Here is a 22,501-nt window from a genome sequence, read left to right on the forward strand (position 1 = left end):
CTATTCATAAAAAGGTTGTCTAGGGATCCGAGTATATCTAGTGAGTCTTACCGAGGAATTCCTGAAGGTGGGTGATCCTAGTTAGTTATCTCTAACGAAATATTCTCTCTGAGTTGGTCTATCTTTCGAAGGAGTTTCAGCAATTCCAATCTGTAGTTATTTCTTACACAGTTCAAGCACTCGTGATCTTAGTGACAGATTCAGGGTTAAGCCTGGATTCTTGGGCTATGCTCGTATTGGCTCTTTTCTAGTCTGTTTATTCTCGTTCTCGTTTGCTATTACATTTCCTCCCGCTCTCTCTCTCAACAGAGTTATAATATGTTTATGGAAATTTACTATATGGAATTCTCGTTCTTGATTTTGTTGTTCAATCATATCTCGTGGTCGCTCTCAATCTCATTGTCAAACTTGATTTCTTCAAATTTTTTGTTACCGCTTGCACTCTATTATCAATTTCGTTACACCAGTATTTTCGAGGCCATCAATCTTACTCTCACTATCATTTTCACTAATCTAAATAACCTTTTACATATTAGGTAAGTATTCCAATGCTCGTGACATACAACATGCATGAGGTCCCATAGTTTCTAACCATGGTACATAGTTATGATGCAAACCATACTTTCATTCCGTTTATGACATAACGTTTCTATGAAGCATGCATATGTATACTCGACATGTCTATCATGGTTAACATACATTGTTCATCAAGGTCTTATAGTCATAATGTGAACATACTATCATAATATATATGGCGTGACATACTAAAAGTATATGCATCATAGACATTCATATCATAATGTAATGTATATCATATCATATGTAACACACTATAGCATCCTAAAAATATGACACGTAAAGGGGCCATAGGGTATGTATCATTCATATTACACACACGTCCTCCGACCAAGTCTATGGGTATCCAACTGTAAGACCACTTACTTTGTTGGCCTAAGCCGGAGTCATCGTACTTTCTTAATGCTAACTTGAATCTATTTCCTGAAATCCAAAGAGTCCCACAATATCGGGTTGGGACATATTAAATGATTTAACTTAACTAACGATATCAATTAATTCAACTTTTGGTTTAATGATACTTTAATTCGCTAAACAGTTGTCATAGTGACCTTAAATAATAGAAAATGGTCCATCGTTCCAATCTAAGGCATCTAAGTCGCCTAGGTTGAGTCGAAGTTAAGCGAAGCCAAGAGTGAGCCGAGCGTAGGACGTCAGTTGAAGCGCGAGCCATGGTTAGGAACGTGACTGGATAGAGCTGCAAAGCTCGGAATAAGCTCAAGTCAGCATGCGGGTTGTGGGTTGAGTCAATTAGGATCGTGGATTTGATCCAATCCACTTTGAAAGTGAAAATCAAATACAAATATAAACACTTATGAAAGAAACCGGATCCAAAAACGTTTCAACCCAAAAAAAATGTGTTAGTTTATGCAAATTTGTAACAACCTAAGTCCACCGCTAGCAGATGTTGTTTGTTTTAGTTCGGTATCATTGTCAGCCTGATTTTAAAACACGTATGTTAGAGAGAGCTTTCCACACCATTATAAGAGATGTTTCGTTTTTCTCACCAACCGATGTGGGATCTCATGATCCATCCCTCTTGAGGGCCCAACGTCCTTGTTGGCACACCGCCAGTAGATATTGTCTGGATTTGATACCATTTGTAATAGTCCAAGCCTGCCGCTAGCAGATATTATTCGCTTTGGCCCGTTACGTATCGCCGTTAGCCTCATGATTTTAAAACGCGTCTGCTAGAAATAGGTTACGACACCCTTATAAGAAATGCTTCGTTTTTCTCACCAACCAATGTGGGATCTCACAAACCATCCCTCTTGAGGGCCCAGCGTCCTTGTTGACACACCGCCAGCAAATATTGTCGGGCTCTAATACCATTTATAACAGTCAAAGCCCACCACTAGCCGATATTGTCCGCTTTGGCCCATTACCTATCATCGTCAGCCTCACTTCACATTAAGATCAAAATTACATATAATCAACTTGGGAAACATTAATTTTCTCGATCAACAGATTTATAAAAGGAGATTAAATATTTTGTAGTTCAGTCTTTTACAAACTCATTGTGTAAGATATCTACACTCAACTCTACAAGAACCGTAACAATCAAGCCTACCGCTAGTAGATATTGTTTACTTTGACCTATTACGTATCAATGTTAACCTCACGGTTGTAAAACGCCTCTACTAGAGAGATATTCTGCACACCCTTACCATAAATGTTTTACTCCCCTCTCCAATCGATGTGGGATTTCACATGAACGATTTAGATCAAATCATTTGCGTCAATTACAAAGTGAATCGTCTCAATATTGTTACCAGGATAAGACACTCAACCTTATCTATATTATTATAGACCATCTATGAGACCCCACATCAGTTGAAGAGCGGAACAAAACATTCCTTATAATGGTGTGGAAATACCTCTCCTTAGTAGATGCGTTTTAAAATCGTGAGGCTAACAGCAACACGTAACAGACCAAAACAGACAATATCTACTAGGGGTGAGTTTAGACTATTACACCATTTAAGTTATTGTTTGAACATGATACCCTCGTATGTCTCGATAGTTTCTTACTTAACTCCACTCTATATTTCTTTCCTTTTTATTTTTTGTTTCTCGGGTTTGTTTTCATACTAACCTTTATTCCACGTGAAATATTATAATACGAAGAAATTAAAAATTTATAGTAAAAATTGATATATGGTTCAATAATTTAGAGGCGACTCAAAAGAATAATCAAATATGTATCTTATATTTTCTCTTTATTTATGTAACGTTTATTGCTGAATTAAATTTGGCCCATCAATGTCCCTTTCAACAAAGTTGGTATAAATACCTTTCTTCTTCCCCAAATTTGGTCACAAGTCAAAATAGTTGGGCGACCATAGTTTAAAAAATAATAATAATAATAAAATAAAAAATAATTGAAAGTTTTTTTTTTTTTTTTTTTTTTTTTTTTTTTTTTTTTTTTTTTTTGTAATTTCTCTTGTTTTTTCCTCAATTTTTTCAAACCAAACAGAATAAAAAACGTCTAGCTAAAATATAAAATCCCATAATCTCAATAAATAATTAAATAATTAAAAAAATATCCCTTCAAATCTAAGCAAAATATCACCCAATTAAAAAAAAAAAAAAAAAAAAATCTTTGAGGGTGGAAAACGGTCTTTCTTGACGACAACAAATGGACTGATTAGAACGGTGAGAAAAGATCAACAAAATCTTTATCGCTACAAATTTAGTAATGCACGTATTTTCTTTATATTTCCCCGTCATTGATTATCTTTAAAATTACGATCAAATTTTTGAATAGTCTAGTCCATAAAAAAACTAATTAAGTATGTTTATAATAAGTATTTAAAATATATAACTTAAAAAATATAATTAAATTTTGAAAAGTTTAATTAATATATTTACTTTTTAAAAAATTTAAAAAACCTCTTTAAATTAATTTTATTTTAAAATATTCATGAATTTTAAAAAATAATATTCGAAAGGCGAAATAATAAGCGGTGTCTTAAACAAATTATTTAATTTTTCTAATTTCTTTATAAAGTTAGAGGATATTAATGCCACTTTTAAAATTCCGTAAGATATTTTTAATATGGAGCGGTATTTTTTTTTTATATTTTTTTCTTAAATGGAAAGATTAATAAAACTTAATTAAGGTTTAAAGATAATTTTGAAATACTATTAAAAGTGAGGGTATTTTTGGAATTTAAGGATATTTTAAAAATAAAATATTAACGGGTATTTTTATTGCATTTGATAAATTTAATAATAAAATATGCACATGTTCTTATTCTTATTATTTTGCGAGAGAATTATTCATAATTCACTAATTATTCGAATTTCCACGTGTTCGAAGAAAAATACAAATCCATTCCGTTATTCTATTCTTGTGTTCACATGTGAATAATACACCAATCTACGGCCGCGACAAACCCACGTCGACAGGGGTAGTTTGGTAATTTCGTACGCCCAGTTTTCCTCATCGAAATTTTCTTTTTCTTTTTTCTTTTTAAAAAAGATTCTATATAGATTAAAGTTGCATTTAAATGGTGGGGTACTCCTAACTTTCCCCTCCTTTTTGTCCATTTTTAATTTATTTTATTTTTAAAGCTTTTAAAAAATTATTGACGGTATTTTACAAAATTTAATTGATTGGTAAATTTTAATTTTAAATTACAATATATATATATATATATAGTTTTTATAAATTAATTATTTAGAAGTTTATAGGATTTAAATTAAGTTATTTCTTTAATTTAAATTATTGGAAACAAAATTTTTATAAAATAATTATGAATAAAACGAAATTTAATAATGAAGATACGAATAATTATAGAATTTAAAGTTTATTTAACCAAATTTAAATATAAACCAAATTAAAAAAATTATATATGAAGTATTAACATCATATTAATAATTGTTCAATACTATTAATCAATTATAACTTTGCAGTTTTAATATAATACGTGTATGTTTTACCATTTTTGTTGATAAAATTATAATTAATTAAGTGATAATTAAATAACTTAATTTAATTACTGAAAATAATAAAATATAAATTAATCAGAATAATAAAATAGTATATTAAATAATTAAGATAGCATAAACTATTAATTATAAATATATTGGTTAAAATTTAATAAGTCTAAATAATATATTAATATATTAATAATTAATTATTTAATTAACTAATTAGGATATATTTTTTACCGTTTCAAATATTAAAAACTCATGTTCATGGAATTTTAAATTCCTAATAATTTTGAAAAATGAAACAGAATTTAAAATTTTTAATAATAATTTTTTTATTTATTTTTAATTAACTAAAAAATAATATTTGGGTCAGAAATAAAATCTAATAAATAATTAAAAATAATAAGGTGATGCAAATTAAATGAATTTGAAATGAATTTACAAACTCTAATCTCAACCTAAATGGATCATACCATATCATAAAAGTTTTTTTAATGTAAAAAATGCAACTACAAATTATTTTTAATAATAAATTAAAGTAATATAAATAAAATAATAATATATAAATATTAAAATTTAAGTTTTTTAACCTTATATTATATTTTTTGTTTATCAAGTATTATTAAATTATCTACTTTGGTCATTTATTTATTTATTTATTTATTTCTTTGTGTAAAATAATAAAAAAAAAATAAAATTAAAAAGCAATTATTTGACTCGAAAATGTGCCCGGCTGGTTACTGATTTTAGGGGAAAAATCGTGCGTACAACATCTAGAGAAGTTCGATGACGTGGCACAATAAGAAGCATTCTCTACACGTTATCTTCAAATCTGAGCCGTCGAATTAATTAAATATAAGAAATGATAAATGATTAAATAAGTTTAACGAAATGAAAAATTACTTACGAGTACAGCGTATCGCAGCCCGGACATGTTCTCCGTCATAAACCGGAATGGATAATCGCCGATGAGTCCGAACTTTGTAATTGGAGGGGGATTGGTTCTGGTTGGGGTTTCGGTCAAAAAGAAACACTAGCGCTAAAGGACAGGTTCGAGTGGAGAAGTCGGCGTGGGCGACCCGAGCGTTTCTTCATCAATATACGGATTTCAATTCTTCTTCCACTTTGTAGAAATCCAATTTTCCTTTAGGTAACTTCGCAATCTGATTTTACGCTATCTATTACTTCAATTGATTGGTGGCTTGTTTTTTTTGATCAATTATGCTTGAATTTTGTATGTGAATCTGATTTTGTATTCATTTTGGTTGTTTTCATGAGATCAATCGCAGTTTTGAGGACCATGCGTTGTTGGTGTGTGTTGAGTTGCTGATAAAATCGTCTTTTTGGCTCATCATCGTAGGGGATTTTGCGGGTTGTTGCTTCGAAGATATGGACTTGGTTGCTAATTGCAAGGTACTTGATAATCCTGGGTTTTAGTTCAATTTGTATTGTTTCAGTGCATGTTGTAATTTTTGTGGCTGGTAATTTGAATTTGGGGATACTCTACTCATTTGTCTTGTCACTTGGCTTGCTTCTGGATTTGTTGCTGTAATGTAAGGTTAATGTCGACTTTTGCCTCTAAAATGTCGTTTTGCTATATTTCTAGGGGATTTGCTCCTCTGGGTTACTTTTTCTTCTTCTTTATTCTCTGTTAGCTTGAGATGATTGGGATGGCACAAGTTTAACTTAGAGTTTGTTTTTTTACATTTTTCTAATTACGCTCTTGATGTTTACTGTGATTGCTGAGCACTGTTAAAATTCCATGAATTCAATCAAGTGGCCAGCCTTTTGAGTGATTGAGTCTTTCAAGCTCCCATCTCACTTGGATTACTGTTGAACTATTTTTTACTATCAAATTTAAATGTTCATATCTGTAATATTGTTGATTAAACTATAGCCTTGAGTGTTGAACTAAGAGATCATAGAAAGTTAGCGTGACTTTTGTTTTTTATAATGAACAAAATAGGTATAGCAAGGTTTGGCCAGTTGAGTATTTAGGAAGGATTACTCTAGTTTGATTAGGTAGTCGTAATACCATTCCATCTAACTGCATCATTTTTTCAGGCCATTTATATTTCAATGCAGTATAGGATTGCAAAATTCAGAAGAGAAGAAGTCTAGTTTTGGCTTAAATTGAATGCAACTCATCTAGAACAATACTTTAATCTTGTATAGTATAAGATTGAACACATGTTTATGATGTTAGTCTTAGTTGTCCAAAAGTCCAGTTTTTCATTTTCGTTTTCTATTTGCTGGTTTATCTTCTTCATAAATTTCAAACTTCTTATTCATCATTTAAGAAACTCCAAAATTAGCATTACTAATTAAATTTGATTTTTTGGTGGTTGTAACTTTGGTTAGACAGAGTACATCTTTATCCTTCCTTGCATTGATTTTATTAGATCAATTTGGATATTATGAAGAAATTTTAATGCTACTGATTTGATTTCTACTTGTGATGTTTCATTTTCACTTGTAGGACAAATTGGCTTATTTTCGAATAAAAGAGCTCAAGGATATTCTCACTCAACTAGGTCTCTCAAAGCAAGGAAAGAAGCAGGTGAATTGTCTGAATGTTGAATGTTATTTTTTATTTTGATGAGAAACAGTCTTGTTGAGAGAAATGTAAGTAATACACAAGAATTCAAAGAGGGTTGAGGTGAATACAAAGGTCCAAAAGACAAGAAGAAAACTATTATAAGAAGTCCTAATTGTTGGTTTCAGCATCATTATCTTGAACATGCTGTTTGATTCAAATTGTATAGTGGTACATTGGCAAACGTCTGATGGTGGTTTTTGACTTTTTCTACTTCTTGCGCAACATGGTGCATGAACATATTTCATTTCTGCTGGAGTCTGGATGTCACTAAAAAAAAAAAAAAAAAAAAAAAAAAGAAAAAGAAAAAAAAGCTATATAAGGTTTTTTATGGTGCATTATAGGAAAATGTAAATTAAAATTTTATTTATAAAAAAATACAGAATTATGAACAACACTTTGTAAAATTTTGTTTATCTTTAGAGAAATGAGGGTTTTTGGTTATTTCTTCATTTATTTATGAAAGTCTTTTTTGAAAAAAAAAAAAGAAAAGAAAAGAGGTTGAGGTTGTGAGGGAGCCTTTTTGACGAGGCACACTTTTCTAAAGCACTGTTTGGTGATTTGTTAAAGTTGTATTGTTTATACAGACGTTGAGGTTAGTTGGGGGAACTTTGGTTTGTCTAAGAAAGCACAATATCTTTGATGAGCCTATGCCAACCAGATATAGGTCTTTTAGGTTGTCACTTGGAATAAGAAAGTAGAATTCTTCTGGCAAGTAGGTACTGTGTCTTCTTAGGGGGCTTTTGTATTAAATTCGAAGAATGGGATTAAGAGTCCTTGAGTGAATTTCTGTTATTCCCAACTGTTGAGGCTGGATTAAAATTTCATAATCTTCCATAACTCTAGGAAGGAGGTTTTGCAATCCTTATGGGAATGCATGTGAGGATTTCGTTTGTTGTACCATAAATTCTTGAATTGAACTGAACTGAACTGAACTGAAGGAATGGGAGATATTATTGAAGTCAAAAGATTATCTTGGGTTTCTGCCAGCAGCATTCACTTGCTCATCTTGGATTCAGTTTATGTTCCTAAGTCCTTTGATGAATCTAGACTTCTAATGAACTACAAAGTTCAAATTCATGAATGCTTCAATTATGTACTTTCCGGATGGTGACTCCCTTTGTCCAGCAAAGAAAACAAAGATGTAGTTGTTAGGCCATAGGCTTGTTCAAATTTTTATGCTGCAGTGCGGAAGAAAGATAGAATCGTTGGAGACGCAGAAACCACCAAATCTATTATCTTCAGTGCAGTGAATGGTGCTATAATAAGACAAATTTTCCCTATATTTTTGGTATATGCCTACTCTGCTCTCAATTAAGTTAACCTAAACTAAGATAGATTGACAGGTCAAATTTTATAATAAAAAAATTTGCCCCAGCATTATGAAGTAATACTAAGTACAAATATCCATTAAGATAATCTCGTTCTGATATTCAACGGACATTTTTTTTAATTATTGTCCATATTTTCAATATAGAACAATTCTTGTTAAATTGGTTATCTTAACGATACATTTCTTTTTTCATATTTCAAAAAAATTAATTTCTTATGGCTACCCTCCTTCAGTATACCTAAACTCTCCTTTATTTCTTCAATGTAAAGAACTGAATATTGGTAATCCTTTATTGAAGGAGTCTCTTGTTTGAGTTGGTTGGTGATGGTTCCTTCTGGAAAATTTTCTTTTCCGTTGAAGAGTATTTTTGACAAAAATTCTTCCTCTTGTGGTTTGTATGATAGCAGGACAGATTCAGCTTCTGGGAGAAGGGAGTCGTGACAAGAGCTGTGTGACTTGTTAGGACTTTATAACAATCCTTAGTGCATTAGTGGGAATTTAAATGTAGTTAGATGAGTTTATAAGAAGTTTGTTGAAGTGGTGTTGATTTGGGGGGGGGGGGGGGGGGTAGTTGAGTGAAAGGTCTGCGAGTCTTAGGTTTACAACCCAACTGGAAATTGAAGTCCTCATAATTACTTGATTTTTGGGAGAATTTGATATCCATTCATTCTTTTTTGTACACTGACTTCTCTTACTGCAAATATCTGTGCCAAAGAGGAAAGACTAGAAAAGTTCAACGACAATATGATTCCATGCTTACCAAGTTCAGTTGTGCGTTGGTATATATTCTTTTGCATTACAAGTTGCAATATGAGTTGTGTTGTAGTGATTGTCCTGCATGTTTTTGTAGGACCTTGTTGAGCGGATACTAGCCATTCTTTCTGATGAGCAAGGTAAGAACTATAAATTTTCTTCTTTATAACCACACTTAAGTACAATCGACCCTTATTGGTCCCTTCAATCATGAATGAACCTTAATACACTGGATTCTATTTCATAATTCTTCGGCTGAAATATGTTGAAGGCCTTATATATGTGCAATTCTGTTATGTTGATTGTTCCATTTTGCATGTCTTGGTTCAGAGTTCAATATATGAATGTTAAGGTCTTGTGTTCAATTCTTTTTGGTTAACTAAACGAAAACTTCTTTGGTTTCTCCTGGTATTATGCATTGATGACTCCATTGTTTTACATCTGTGAACTTAAGTTTTAGTTAGTTTATAGCTTGGTAAGACCTGTGTTTTCTGTATAATCAATATCTTTTGCAATTATTTGTTTCAGTTTCAAAAATGTGGGCAAAGAAAAATGCTGTTGGAAAGGATCAAGTGGCAAAACTAGTTGAAGACACGTACAGGTTTGTCTTCTGGTGTCATATTTTTCTTCCAGGTTTTTCTTGACAAATTTCGTTTAATTCAATAATTATTCACATGTTTATGTTTCATAAATATATCATATCTTGCATTCATCTCAAGTAGTGCTTTCTTTTTCACATTTTTTTTATTCCTTTTGTATGCCCAACTGTCATCTTTTATTTGTTTCATCTTCTTACTTATTTGATTTTCTTACACAGAAAGATGCAGGTTTCTGGGGCCACGGATTTAGCTTCTAAGGGTCAAGGTGTCTCAGACAGTAGTAATGTGCAGGTAAAAGGTGAAACAGATGATTCTTTGCAATTAGATACAAAGGTTCGATGTCTCTGTGGAAGTGCTTTGCAAACAGAATCAATGATCGAGGTCTATCAAACCATTCCTTTTATGCGTTTTTCCTCATAAGTTCCTCCATGTTTTTATTTATTTATTTATTTTGATCCCATTCATGGTTCCATCTGCCTTGAAACATCAGTACTTTTGTTCACCAGTCGTTTTTTATTTTTGGCAGTGTGAGGATCCACGGTGCCAAGTATGGCAGCACATTAGTTGTGTTATAGTCCCGGAGAAACCTACGGAAGGAAATTCACCATACCCTGAACACTTCTATTGTGAGATCTGTCGACTCAATCGTGCAGACCCGTACGTATCTACTACAGTTGTATTTCATTTAGACTATTGGGTTTCGTATGAAAAAATTTAGTTTATAGGCTTCTTATTTGTGGAATTAGGGGGTACAGAATATATGTTTGCATGTGTTTTGTAATCCATTCCAATAATTATTTTCTTTTATTTTGTCCTTCCCATGTGAATATCCATATGGATTTGTGCAATAGAGGGTTATGAGGTTTATTGTTTGCTTGAAAGTATCTTCTTCCTATGATTTGATATTATGAAGTACAAACACTTAAGTTTTGCTAGTGTGTCCGTGTCAGACACTTGGACACTCCAACACTTGCTGGACATGTATCAAATACTTGTTAGTGCAACAAATATGTTAATAAATATGTTAGACACTACAAAGTTGAAGTAGGTCCAACATTTACTAGACATGCATCGAACACTAGTTAAGTATACCACATAGACACATATATGACAAAAATAATAAATTTTGAGCGTAAAAGACATCAAACTAATTTTTAAGCATATAAATGCATAAACTCATTGGCTTTGATTTTTCATCGGGTATAAAAATGATATGTATTTGAAAAAATTTATATTTTAATGAGCATGTTCTTGTCGTGTCATGTCCTAGATTGTAAAAAAGCACGTATCAGCATGTCCATATTGTGTTATAAGTAGCTTATGTTGTCGACATAAACTGGCTTTATAGGAAGCAGAAATATTTGAAAATGAAATATTAAAAATACTTTGGTGAAGGGCATGATTATACAAGAACAGTCTAATTAGGATTGGATCAGTTTACAGTAACCTGTATGTTCATTAAAGCAATTATAAACAGTTTCTAATAAGAGTTAATTAACTAATGTTGTTTTGTTTTCTTCTCTGATGATGTATTTTCTAATATTCTTTTCTACAGTTTTTGGGTTTCAGTTGCACATCCTCTGTTTCCCGTAAAGCTGATAACCACAATGTCTACAAACATTCCAACGGATGGGTGAGTTCACATTTATTGACTTCTGATTCAGGATATTCTGTATCCCACATCTCTGGAAAAGAAAAAGAAACCTGAAAGCACCGTTTTTATGTGTGGATACAATTGTTAGTTTAAGTTTAAGTAGTATGTCATTTCTGCTGTTTCTTTTTGGTGTTGACTCGGTAACATCTCATGAAATTATTCACTTCATGATATTTGTGGACTAATTTGAGCGCTCCCTTGTAACTTCACTTAGCCACAGGTTTAGGCTATCCTCTCCTTGTTTTTGCAGATTTCATTATGATAGTGAAATGTCCTGTTTCTTTTAAAAAAAGTTTAGATGATTATATTTACATTTTAAGAGTTGGAAGTAACTTAAACGAATGGATGAAGGATCAAATGCTGGAGAGGATTATCTCAATTACTGAAAAGTGCAGTTTCTTTGATCTACACTTGACCAACCTAAAGCATTTTATATGCCATTAAGAAGTTCTCTTTGGGTTTATATATGCAAAGAGGTTTTTGAGGCTTTTGGTACAGTACCATTGCTTTCATCATTTGGTCGTTCAGTTACAACAGCAGGTTTTTATCATAGAGGAGGTGATGAGTTATTATTAATTTTTTTGGGGTAAGGAACTGAGCTCGTGTCAACTTTGTTTCCAGGTTATGAATTTGGGAGACCATTTAACATTATTAGTTATGTTTGCAGACAAAGTATTTGGTCTTCGAGCCTACATTACTTAATGTGGAAGTTTCATAGGCATATCTTTATTTTTACATTTCTACATTCACATTATTGCTTTACTTGCTTTTGATCTTGGACATACACTTTTGATTGCTGATGTATGAACTATGCATGTGGTACTCCACCACTTTTATTTCAGTTTTAATGTTGCACTTTTCCTCACATCCCAGATTGTATATAAAATGGTTTTCTGTATTGTGCATGATGGGCCTCTTGTACAAATTTGTAGTACAAATCCAATGCAGAGTGTGGATAGAACGTTTCAACTCACGAGGGCAGATAAGGACCTACTTTCTAAACCGGAATACGATGTTCAGGTTGGTTGGTGCATCATATTATTGAATCTCTTTCCCTGTAAACTGATTGATTTCTTGAACTGAGTATGTCTTGATTATGTTAGGCCTGGTGTATGCTTTTGAACGATAAAGTTCCATTCAGGATGCAATGGCCTCAGTATGCAGACTTACAAATTAATGGTATGTTATTATTATTTTTTTATAAGAAAATTAAGGCTATGTTATTAATTTGTCTCTCTATGTATCAAAACTGTGATTGCCGGTTTTGTGATTGTACTTATCTATTTATGTATCAAAACTATAGTTGCCAATTTTGTGACTACTCATCTATCATATTTGTAAGTATGTAACTAAGTACGTCCGCCTTTAATTCTTGATAAATTAGATGTTGCATTACGCATGTATGATTGAGGATCTCTACTATGCAGTAGGACACTTCATTTAGTGTTGAGGAACAAATTTTAATGGCTTCACAGGTTTGGCTGTTCGTGCCATTAATAGACCCGGCTCTCAACTTTTGGGGGCTAATGGTCGTGATGATGGCCCAATTGTAAGTTCCCATGCTAAATTTCAAATTTCCTTTTTTCTACTGGAACCATTATATTTTCTTCAACACCTATCTTTCTGACTCTTTTGTTCTGTCAGATCACAGCATGCACGAAAGATGGAATGAATAAGATAACATTAACAGGGTGTGATGCTCGAACTTTTTGTTTAGGGGTTCGAATTGTGAAACGACGCACTGTTCAACAGGTTATTTTTTTTGGATCAATGAAATGCTCGGTTCTCTATAAAAAATAATTTTTTTGGGAACCATTGTTAAATGTTTGACTAGGTTTTGGATTCTTTTGGATATCATTTTGGACCACCTTTTTTTAAAGTTTTTTTTAGCTATATTTAGAATACATTTTTTTAGCGGTGCAGTTTTCTAAGACAAGTACTTTATTCTTATACTTTCTCATTAAGTTACTAATTTCTACAGCCATAAGAAAATTTTGTAAGGGGGGACAAATGGTGATGAAGGCTTCTTGGGTAGATGGGTTGTGGTTACTAACCCTTTACCTGGTGGTGGTTTAGGCATTGAGATTGTATTTATAAGAATGTTGCTATTAGGAAAGTGGTGCTTGAGACTATCTTGAGGGATAAGCATTTTGGGCATTATTTGTGAGAGGTAGATTGAAATTGGGTGCGTGAGAGAGGGAGATGGCTGGAAATAGAAGGCTAAAAAAGAATGTTGGAGGTTTTTCTCACATTATAAAGGAGAGGGGAGTGGAACATGTTACAAATGCGCACATGTTTGTTTTCTTTTTCATTTCTACTTTTTTTTGTCTATTACAAATGTTGGCTTTTGTTATCACTAGTATCTCATTTCTACTTTTCTTTTTAATTTCCTTTTTTTTTTAATCTCTATGCACGTTTGTTTACATGTGTTTTTTTTTTTCTTTAGATTCTAAGCATGATTCCTAAGGAGTCTGAGGGTGAACGTTTTCAAGATGCTCTTGCTCGTATTTGCCGTTGCATTGGTGGTGGGAACACTGCAGATAATGCTGATAGTGATAGTGACTTGGAGGTTGTTGCAGAATTTTTTGGGGTTAATCTACGCTGTCCTGTAAGTCTCGTGCCATTTACTGAAAGACGTTATTCTTCTACATCGTATTATCATCCTTATCATTTGAGATATTTGTGAGAAGGGGGAGGAGGAGAAGTGTTTCTCAAGCCTTTATGTATTATGCTTATCGCTATTCTTTTTCTCTTTGAAATGTTAAACACTTTAAATTGGTTCACCGGAGTTGGCTAATGAAATTCCAACAGAGGGAGAGGATAGCCAAACCCCAAAAGAAGATCACAAAAACTCTTCTAGTGCACATTAAGAGAATTCAGACTATCACTATTTTGTTTATTTGGTAAGAAACTTAGCTTTCATTGAAATAAAATGAAAGAATGCATGAGTGCATACAAAAAACAAACCCACCAAAAAGGATCCAATACAAGCTGCAAGAATGGACTTCAATCTATAAGAGACTATGACCAAGCTGGTAGTTATAAAAAGTTCGATTAATGGACATGCATAAAGAAGAATTAAATATAGCCAACTGTATAAGCTCCTAATATCACTCAACCCCTCTAAAGATCCTATTCTTCATTTCATGTGAAATTCCTCACAAAACAGCAAAAAACAAAAAGCTTGATTCAAAACTTCCCTTCTTATCCAAAAAACGAGGGTGCAAGAGAGCCTCCTCAAACCAAAAACGGCACTCTGTTATGAGCTCACAACTTCAAAAGACCTGGAAAACTGGCTCCAAAAGGTGGCGAACTTTGACTATCATTGTTAAGAGTAGCAATGACATAAACTCTGCACCAAGTAGGCAACAAAAAATGAAATCATCCAAAGACAAGAAAAGAAACCTTTTCCTAATTGTTAAAATTGTTGTTTTCTTTCAAATCACATGCTCCTGAAGAAAGCTCTCATACGTTGTACCAGATTTTTGTTTCTTCTTTAAAATGACAATCCAAAGTGATGAATATCAGGAGGTGGGTTTTATCAATTGGGAGGGCGCTGTGCCAGTTGGTAAAAGCATGAGATTCCACATTCCATCAATAAAGTGGCATTCCAAGTTCAAGAAAAAATGGCTTTGAGATTTAGCTTCCTTTTCTGTTTGGAGGGAGAAGGGTGCAACAAGGGAGTCTTCTTTGGATATTGTCATGCTTGTTAATTCCCACATAAACAAGTTCCCACAAGCAGAATTTTACCTTTTAGGGTATGTTGGAGGACATGCTGATGAGGAAACATTTCTTCATTGTCAAAAGGAAGTTGAATAGGCGTTCTCTTTTTTAGAGTGTTAAGGATATTAAGAATGCTTTTATAAAAGCACATCCCTCCTATTATAGAAGAAAAAAAAAGCTCAGTCATTTCAAGTGCTACATTTTTCGATCTTGACAATGCTACAGACAGCGATTTTATTTGAAGGAAAATGCATTCTTATTGGGAGCTTTTGCTAAAGAATCCAATTGGATGGACATGGTTTCATTCTCAAACAGGAAGAAATTAGAGTGCTGCTCTCTTTAGTTTTCCCTCATTTCTTCTACTCCCTTAGTTGACAAGGGTATTTCAAGGAGAGTAATTTGTTCAACTGTGGAGGTTTCCAAAAAGTGAAGTTTTCGGGGGAGATTTTGATTCTAATGAAGAATCCGTAGTTAGTCCTAGTAGTAATCTCATTTGGAGTTCAATTCTCCAATTGTCCTTGCAAGAAAAGATATCAATGAACGAAGCTATTGAAGGATCTCTTTGTAATTTTTTTCAAGAAGAAATCAAACCTCTTTTGAAGAATTTGTCTTTTGTTGCCTTCATCTCTTCTTCATGAAGATGCATTAGAAGATACAAGACAAATTCAATCATCAAACAATAAGCTCTTGAACTTTACAGGAACAAGTCATTTTGGCCATAAAGAATCTTGGATCTAATCAATCACTCGGTTCAGATGAATACATGACAAAGTTCTATATCTTTAGAGGAATTGAGGGGGAGCTTATGACGTGTGGCCCCTTGCAAGGTTCTCTGGCTCTCTCTGGGTGTCGATAACAAAAATTTTGTGTGTAATTATTTCCTAGGTCTTATTCTTCTTGATTGGAGTCATTTCCTTTAATTGGACTCCTTTTTTGTCTCCACGGCAGAGTTCGACAAAAAATATCGGAACATCCTTAAAAAAGACATTATGAGAGTGTTCCAGGATTTTTCTTAAGACCCGAATCATAAATACAAGCTTAAACGAAATATACCTATTGCCTTTACAAGATCATAGCTTGAGTTCTTTGTGAAACGTTTAAAAAGTTCTTCCCTCCACCATCACTAAGGATCAATATTCATTTGTGGATTGTAAACGAAGTTGTGGGGGAGGGTGCCAAAAGGAAGGCCGTGGTTAAGCTTGACATCAAGAAGGCCTTTGGCAAAGTTGAATTGAGTTTTCTAGATTTAACCCGTGACTAAAGGCTCTGGTGAAACATGTAGAAAATGGATCAAAGGATGCATATCCTTGCCAAATTTCTCCATCGTTATTAATGACTGCCCTAGTGGGTAGACACATGCCCAAAGAGGCCTCAAGCAAGGTGACCCACCCTCTCCTTTTCCTTTTGTCTTTTTTTTTTTCACAAAAAACATGAGGTATAAGCATAAATTAGAGTCAAATCCTTTTTGTCATTATCAGTTTGTGTTTTTTTCCCCAATAAGAAACATGAGGTACAAGTATAAAATAAAGCTGAATCATTTTTCCATGTTAGATGTGTCTGGCAGAGATATGTTTGAAAATGCTCTATACACATGTTTGACATATGAACATGTGTGTGCGTTTTTTTTTATATATGTAAAATTACATCCAAAGTATCACATTGAAAACCCGAACCTCTCAAGCAATCAATGATGTCATGGGTAGAGGTGGTTGACGATGGTGTTTGGTCAGAGACGATTGGGGGCAGGGCGATGACAAAGTTCATCGGAGAGGGAAAGAGATTGAGCAAAGGTGGGTAGAAGTAGAATTTAGGAAGGGGGAACGGAACAGATTTGTCTTTTTGGGCTTTGAGTGGGCTCATGGGCTTTTATGCACCGTTTAAATTTTAAACTAAATTCAATGGACACATAATCTTCGTTCACTTTTTATTATTATTATTTTTTTTAATAAAAGATTTTCTTTATTTTTTGTAAAAGAACTAAAAGTAATTTGGGTTATAATCTCTGAACAGTTTTTAACCTTTTCATCAATCAATGAAGTGTAAAGTTTATTTCTTGTTTTAATAAAGAAACTTCGTTCTTGATGGGTCTTTTTTTTCTTTTCTCATTTCATTTGGTAAGTTTTCTTGAAAATTGAAACTCCACATGAGAGAAGAGCTTCCAAGCTTCTTTAGTGGTAATCTTGGAAGCGGTTGCTACTGGGGAGTCATTTTTTGGATATTGTGATGCATGCGAATACTCTCGTTTATAAGTTCACACAATAAGAATTTTACTTAGGGTATCTTGGAGGACATGCTTATGAAGGAATTATTGCCACAATACTCTGATCATCTGCAAATAGGAGATTACATTGTTCATGGATGGATATTTCATCAGTGGCAACTGTTCAAAAAGTACAACTAATCCTACTTCCCCTTCCTCTTTGTGGGATTATTCTGGGCTTTGGTTGGTCTGTGGTTCTTCCCACTGATATAATGCTTGGTTATCCTTGATCTTACGTGATCATCCTTTCCGTTATGCCACGGAGATGCTTTGGCTTTGGTTTCATTTCAACATAGCCTTTATTTGGTTGCTATTGAATGAGAGGAGCTACATAATTTTCCTGATAAGAAGACTTAAAAAATTCAATCCAAATCTCTTTCTGTTTCGGCTTTATCATGGTGTAAAAATGTCTCCCCCTTGTGCAATCATGGCATGAGCACTCGTTTAATTAGTAGGAGGCTTTTGTAACTAACTTTGGATTGGGTTTTCACCCCCTGTATAATTTCATTATATCAATGGAATTGTATCTTGTCCTAAAACAAAGTGGTGATAATAATAATTGATGATCATAATACGGAGATCGAATTTATCTTGGAAAATAGTTTGGAATCAAGTGACTGGTCTAGTGGATCATATAACCGTCTGGATATGGAGAACCTATGGTTCACGGTTATCTGAGTAGTGGTTCTGCTCACTTTTAACTATCAATTTTTTAATTACCTTTACCTTGGGCAATAAAGTCAATCATGTTGCAGTATTAAGCTTTGTTCATGCACCATATGCCTATACCATGTTCCTCACAGTTTTGAAGAATATACCACATTTCAGATGGATTCTGAAGTTGCAAGGTCTAAGCTATTTTTGCAGTGTGAACTTAAGGTCAACGAACCAATGTTACAGAGACTTGACATTGGTTAGATGGTTTCACTAACTAAATTTTGGTTGTTAAACTGAAGTGAGTGTAAATGCTTATATGGGATACCCATCAGCTTGTAATTTGGTCAATTCTAATTGGCTGACTACTGGGTATTACTGATGTGCATGCATATCCACTTCCACAGAATTATTTTTGTAAGGAACATTGTAGCAAGAATTACCTTTATTACTGTGCAATCAAGGAACTGAAGCTTGAGTGCGAACTCATTTTTCAGCTAGAATGTTCTTACATCTTTTTGGATACTGGCGTACCTTGTGTTGCATAAATCATTTATTAATAGTAATCTGCATTTTTCCTTTCTGTGCTTCTGTTCTCTAGATGAGTGGTTCAAGGATGAAGATTGCTGGACGATTTAGTCCTTGTGCTCATATGGGATGCTTTGATCTTGAAGTGTTCGTAGAATTGAATCAACGTTCAAGGAAGGCAAGTTGTTACATCAATTTCTGATGCAAACCTTGTTCTCATATTTAACTGTTTGTATTTTTACTGCAGTGGCAGTGTCCAATTTGTCTGAAGAACTATGCACTGGAGAATGTTATCATAGACCCTTATTTCAACCGTATAACATCTATGGTAATGCGGTAGGCATTCTTCATCTACGTTTTGACAATGAAATTGATTAATGATATAATATTACTGTTGTACAGATGAGACATTGTGGAGAAGATGTTACTGAAATTGAGGTTAAGCCTGATGGTTCCTGGCGTGTGCGGTCAAGAACTGAAAGTGAGCGCAGGGAACTTGGTGATCTTTGCCTGTGGCACTCCTCTGACGGCACTTCGTGTGTTACTAATGAGGAAGTTAAACCAAAGATGGAAGCATCGAAGCAGATAAAGCAGGAAGGTGGATCAGATCGTGGTCTGAAACTTGGCATCAGGAAGAATAGTAATGGATTTTGGGAAGTCAGCAGACCTGAAGATATCAATACTTTCACTTCTGGTAGTAGATTACCGGAGAATTATGGGGGTCATGACCAGAAGATTATCCCAATGAGCAGCAGTGCCACCGGCAGTAGGGATGGTGAAGATCCAAGTGTAAACCAGGATGGTGGTGTAAACTTCGATTTCTCAACCAATAATGGGATTGAGATGAATTCCCTGTCCTTACATGTTGACTCAGAGTATGGATTTACTGAACAAAATCCTATTGCTCCTGTTGGTGAAGTCATTGTTCTAAGTGATTCAGATGAAGAAAATGACATTTTAGTTTCCTCTGGAACTGTTTATCAGAGCAACCATACAGATGCAGGTGAGATTTCTTTCTCCATGCCACCTCCTGGACTCGCTGATGCATATCCTGAAGATCCAACTCTATTATCGGCTGGAAATTCATGCTTGGGTCTTTTTAATTCCCATGACGATGAATTTGGCATGCCTGTTTGGTCATTACCCCCTGGAGCTCAAGGAGGTGCTGGATTCCAATTGTTTAGCTCTGATGCAGATGTATCAGAGGCTCTAGTTGACTTGCAACATGACTCCATTAATTGTTCCCCCATGAATGGCTATTTAGCTACCCCAGAGGCAGCTATAAGTCCCGCTTCTCTTGTTCCAGGTTCTTCAATTGGTCATACTGATGGTGAAATGAATGACAGCTTGGTTGATAATCCATTAGCTTTTGCTGGTGATGATCCATCTCTTCAAATATTTCTTCCTACCAGGCCTTCAGTTGCCCCTATGCAGTCTGATTTCAGAGACGAGGCTGATGTATCAAATGGTGTTCATACTGAAGATTGGATCTCTCTCAGGCTTGGGGGTGATGCAGGCGGTAGCAATGGGGGGGAGTCCACAGCCTCCAGGGGTTTAAATTCAAGACAGCATATTCCATCAACAGGAGGCGAAATCAATTCATTGTCTGATACTGGTTAGTTGTTTCTCCGTTTTCCCTCCTGTTAGTGTGAATGCGAATTGTAGTTACTGCAATGTTTTTCCTTTTAGTGTTTTATTTTTCTTGTTCCTCACTAATGTCTTGTAACTTTTCCTATATCAGTGAAAACTAAAAAAGGTTATCTATTTATTTATTTTCCTTTCTTTTGGACCTTGACTTCACAGACCATGTTCATTTTCTTTTGGATCTAACAATTTCTTAAGGTGCAAATTATTAATCTATAGTTTTAGTAATTAGCAAATGACATCTTGAAAGATGGGAATGCTACAAAAACTGATAAAGTTCTTAATTAGAATAGCTAAATTTGTTGGGACATATTTTTCTATCCTCAACGAGGAGGTTAGAGGTTCAAATTCTGTCTCCTGTTTGTTAGAATTATTATTTTTATTATTGTTATTTTGTGATTTTTTTTATACCAAAAGCATGCACATACCCAAAATTGGGTTCTTGCAGAATGATTTGTTTATGCATACATATGGTTTTCTGGCCGTTTTTCATTATCTTGCTCATATACTTCATTAATAATTTTAGAAAGAACATGCCCAAAAGATCTCTGAAATTATACTCGTGGAGAACCATTTTGTAACTCCCATTAGCCTTAGCAGAGGCTCTACTCCCCCTTGTATATTTCATCAGAATTAATGAAATCATGTTTCTGTAAACTTCTTTTAAAATCTACTACTGAATTCCAGCTGCTCTCGTTTCTGCATTTGTATTTATTCATAATTCTGATGTATTGTTGATTTTGAGGCTAACTAGTTATATTCTTGCATCAGCTTCTCTGCTTCTTGGAATGAATGATGTTAGACATGACAAAGCAAGTAGGCAAAGATCAGGTAGTCCTTTCTCATTCCCTCGCCAGAAACGTTCGGTCAGACAGCGGATGTTCCTTTCTATAGACTCCGAGTCAGAGTAGGGTTTGGACTTTAGGTGACCAAGAATTGTTACTGCTCTCATTTGAATTTTTTTCTGGGGATAGGCAAGACCGTACATATTCATTTTGGTCCATCTCATCTTCAAACTTCAAAGTATTTTCAATATTTTGTGGGAAAGAAAGTCGTTACACTCATTGTGCTCATAAGCGAGCCATCGTCGTGAAACGAAACTAGCGAAAGGAATCTGGCCAGTCATTTGGGAAATAGGTAGATATGGGACATCTTACCCCAACATCAACTCTCTTCACTCCTGACGGCTAGTCCTGAGATGGCTGGCAGGCTGGTAGGATGGCTTGTTTGTGTAGTGTGCGGGGTTAAACTGTACAGAGAGATGTGGTCACATATGAATTGGGTAGCCGTCATGTAATACAAATTTTTTCCTCTACGATGAGAGCAATTAGCTGTAAATAGCTTGGATTGAGATTTAGTTTATTTATAGAAATTAATTTTACACCAGAAAGCAAGTTTTAATTTTTTACTTGGCCTAATCTTTTCTAGATTTTCGAAGGGTAATAAGGTAGTGCTTTTTTCATGGCAAGGTCTTGGTAAAGGTAAAGAGTGGATGCTTCTCTTTTTGTTGCTAATTGTTCGAAAATACTTCGAATCGAAAATCGTTAAGGAATTCGTGTATATCTATTTTCTAGGTTGTTTCTAAATATATCTTAAAAAAAATTCCATTATGAGCCAATATGATGAACAGGAGTATATGTTGTAAAAATAAGACCAACAACCTAATGATTCCTCGAATGGAGGGTGAATGAAAATTAAAAATCTTTCAATTGTTGGGACATGAAACACATCGGAGATCCATGTGCAGGTATAGAGAGGTATAGAGGTTTTGTTGAAATTGCAAAAAGTAAAAAAGAAAAAAGAAAAGTTTTGTTGAGATTGCCCAAAACAATAACTGTATCACAGTGGACTTGATGGAAGCCACCATAAACATCTCACACATATCGAACATATGATACGTGCAGAATCATAGGACATGTATTACCATACAGAACACAAACTTCTAACCATGGTGATAGTAAAGTTATTTGGGGACATGTATTATCATACAGAACACAAACTTCTAACCATGGTGATAGTAAAGTTACTTGGTTAGCCTAGATCGGAGTTAGTAATTACTCTTTATACTAGTCTGAATTCCTCACCATCCAATTTCATCGAGAAACATTAATTATTGAAGATAAATAAATATCTCGATATATCTATTTTATCTCGTTTTTTTTTTTCTTTCCAAATCAAGGTAATTTCATAGAACATATAGATCATTTGGTATTTCTTTTCTAGCACAATTCAAGAGATTTGT

At 33.9% G+C, this 22,501-nt stretch overlaps 1 protein-coding gene across 3 annotated transcripts; it reads left to right on the forward strand.

Moving 5' to 3' along the window:
• The first annotated feature begins 5,447 nt into the window (after positions 1-5,447).
• LOC111782957 (E3 SUMO-protein ligase SIZ1) lies at positions 5,448-21,667 on the forward strand. Of its 3 annotated transcripts, none has more exons than XM_023663816.2 (17): positions 5,448-5,665; positions 5,794-5,928; positions 6,995-7,075; positions 9,295-9,337; positions 9,726-9,798; positions 10,015-10,177; positions 10,323-10,453; positions 11,352-11,429; positions 12,383-12,470; positions 12,554-12,629; positions 12,926-12,999; positions 13,095-13,202; positions 13,897-14,058; positions 18,689-18,793; positions 18,863-18,943; positions 19,018-20,230; positions 21,031-21,667. In XM_023663816.2, the coding sequence occupies exons 2-17, from the start codon at positions 5,905-5,907 to the stop codon at positions 21,168-21,170; spliced, it is 2,640 nt and encodes an 879-aa protein (XP_023519584.2). In that variant the 5' UTR covers positions 5,448-5,665; positions 5,794-5,904; the 3' UTR covers positions 21,171-21,667. The 3 variants fall into 3 exon arrangements, with proteins under 3 accessions (XP_023519584.2, XP_023519583.2, XP_086976551.1); XM_023663815.2 differs by having other exon boundaries at positions 5,805-5,928; XM_087120425.1 differs by lacking the exons at positions 5,448-5,665; positions 5,794-5,928; positions 6,995-7,075 and adding an exon at positions 9,016-9,223.
• The last annotated feature ends 834 nt before the right edge of the window (positions 21,668-22,501 follow it).

Source organism: Cucurbita pepo, chromosome 20 (genome assembly GCF_057944985.1).
Source record: "Cucurbita pepo subsp. pepo isolate OVF chromosome 20, ASM5794498v1, whole genome shotgun sequence".
In the NCBI taxonomy this organism is placed as follows: Eukaryota; Viridiplantae; Streptophyta; class Magnoliopsida; order Cucurbitales; family Cucurbitaceae; genus Cucurbita; species Cucurbita pepo.

Coding starts and splice junctions, on each gene's coding strand:
- LOC111782957 (XM_023663816.2), top strand. CDS start 5,905: ATGGACTTGGTTGCTAATTGCAAG. Junction 5,929..6,994: donor ACTTGGTTGCTAATTGCAAG/GTACTTGATAAT, acceptor TTTCACTTGTAG/GACAAATTGGCTTATTTTCG. Junction 10,454..11,351: donor CGACTCAATCGTGCAGACCC/GTACGTATCTAC, acceptor TCTTTTCTACAG/TTTTTGGGTTTCAGTTGCAC.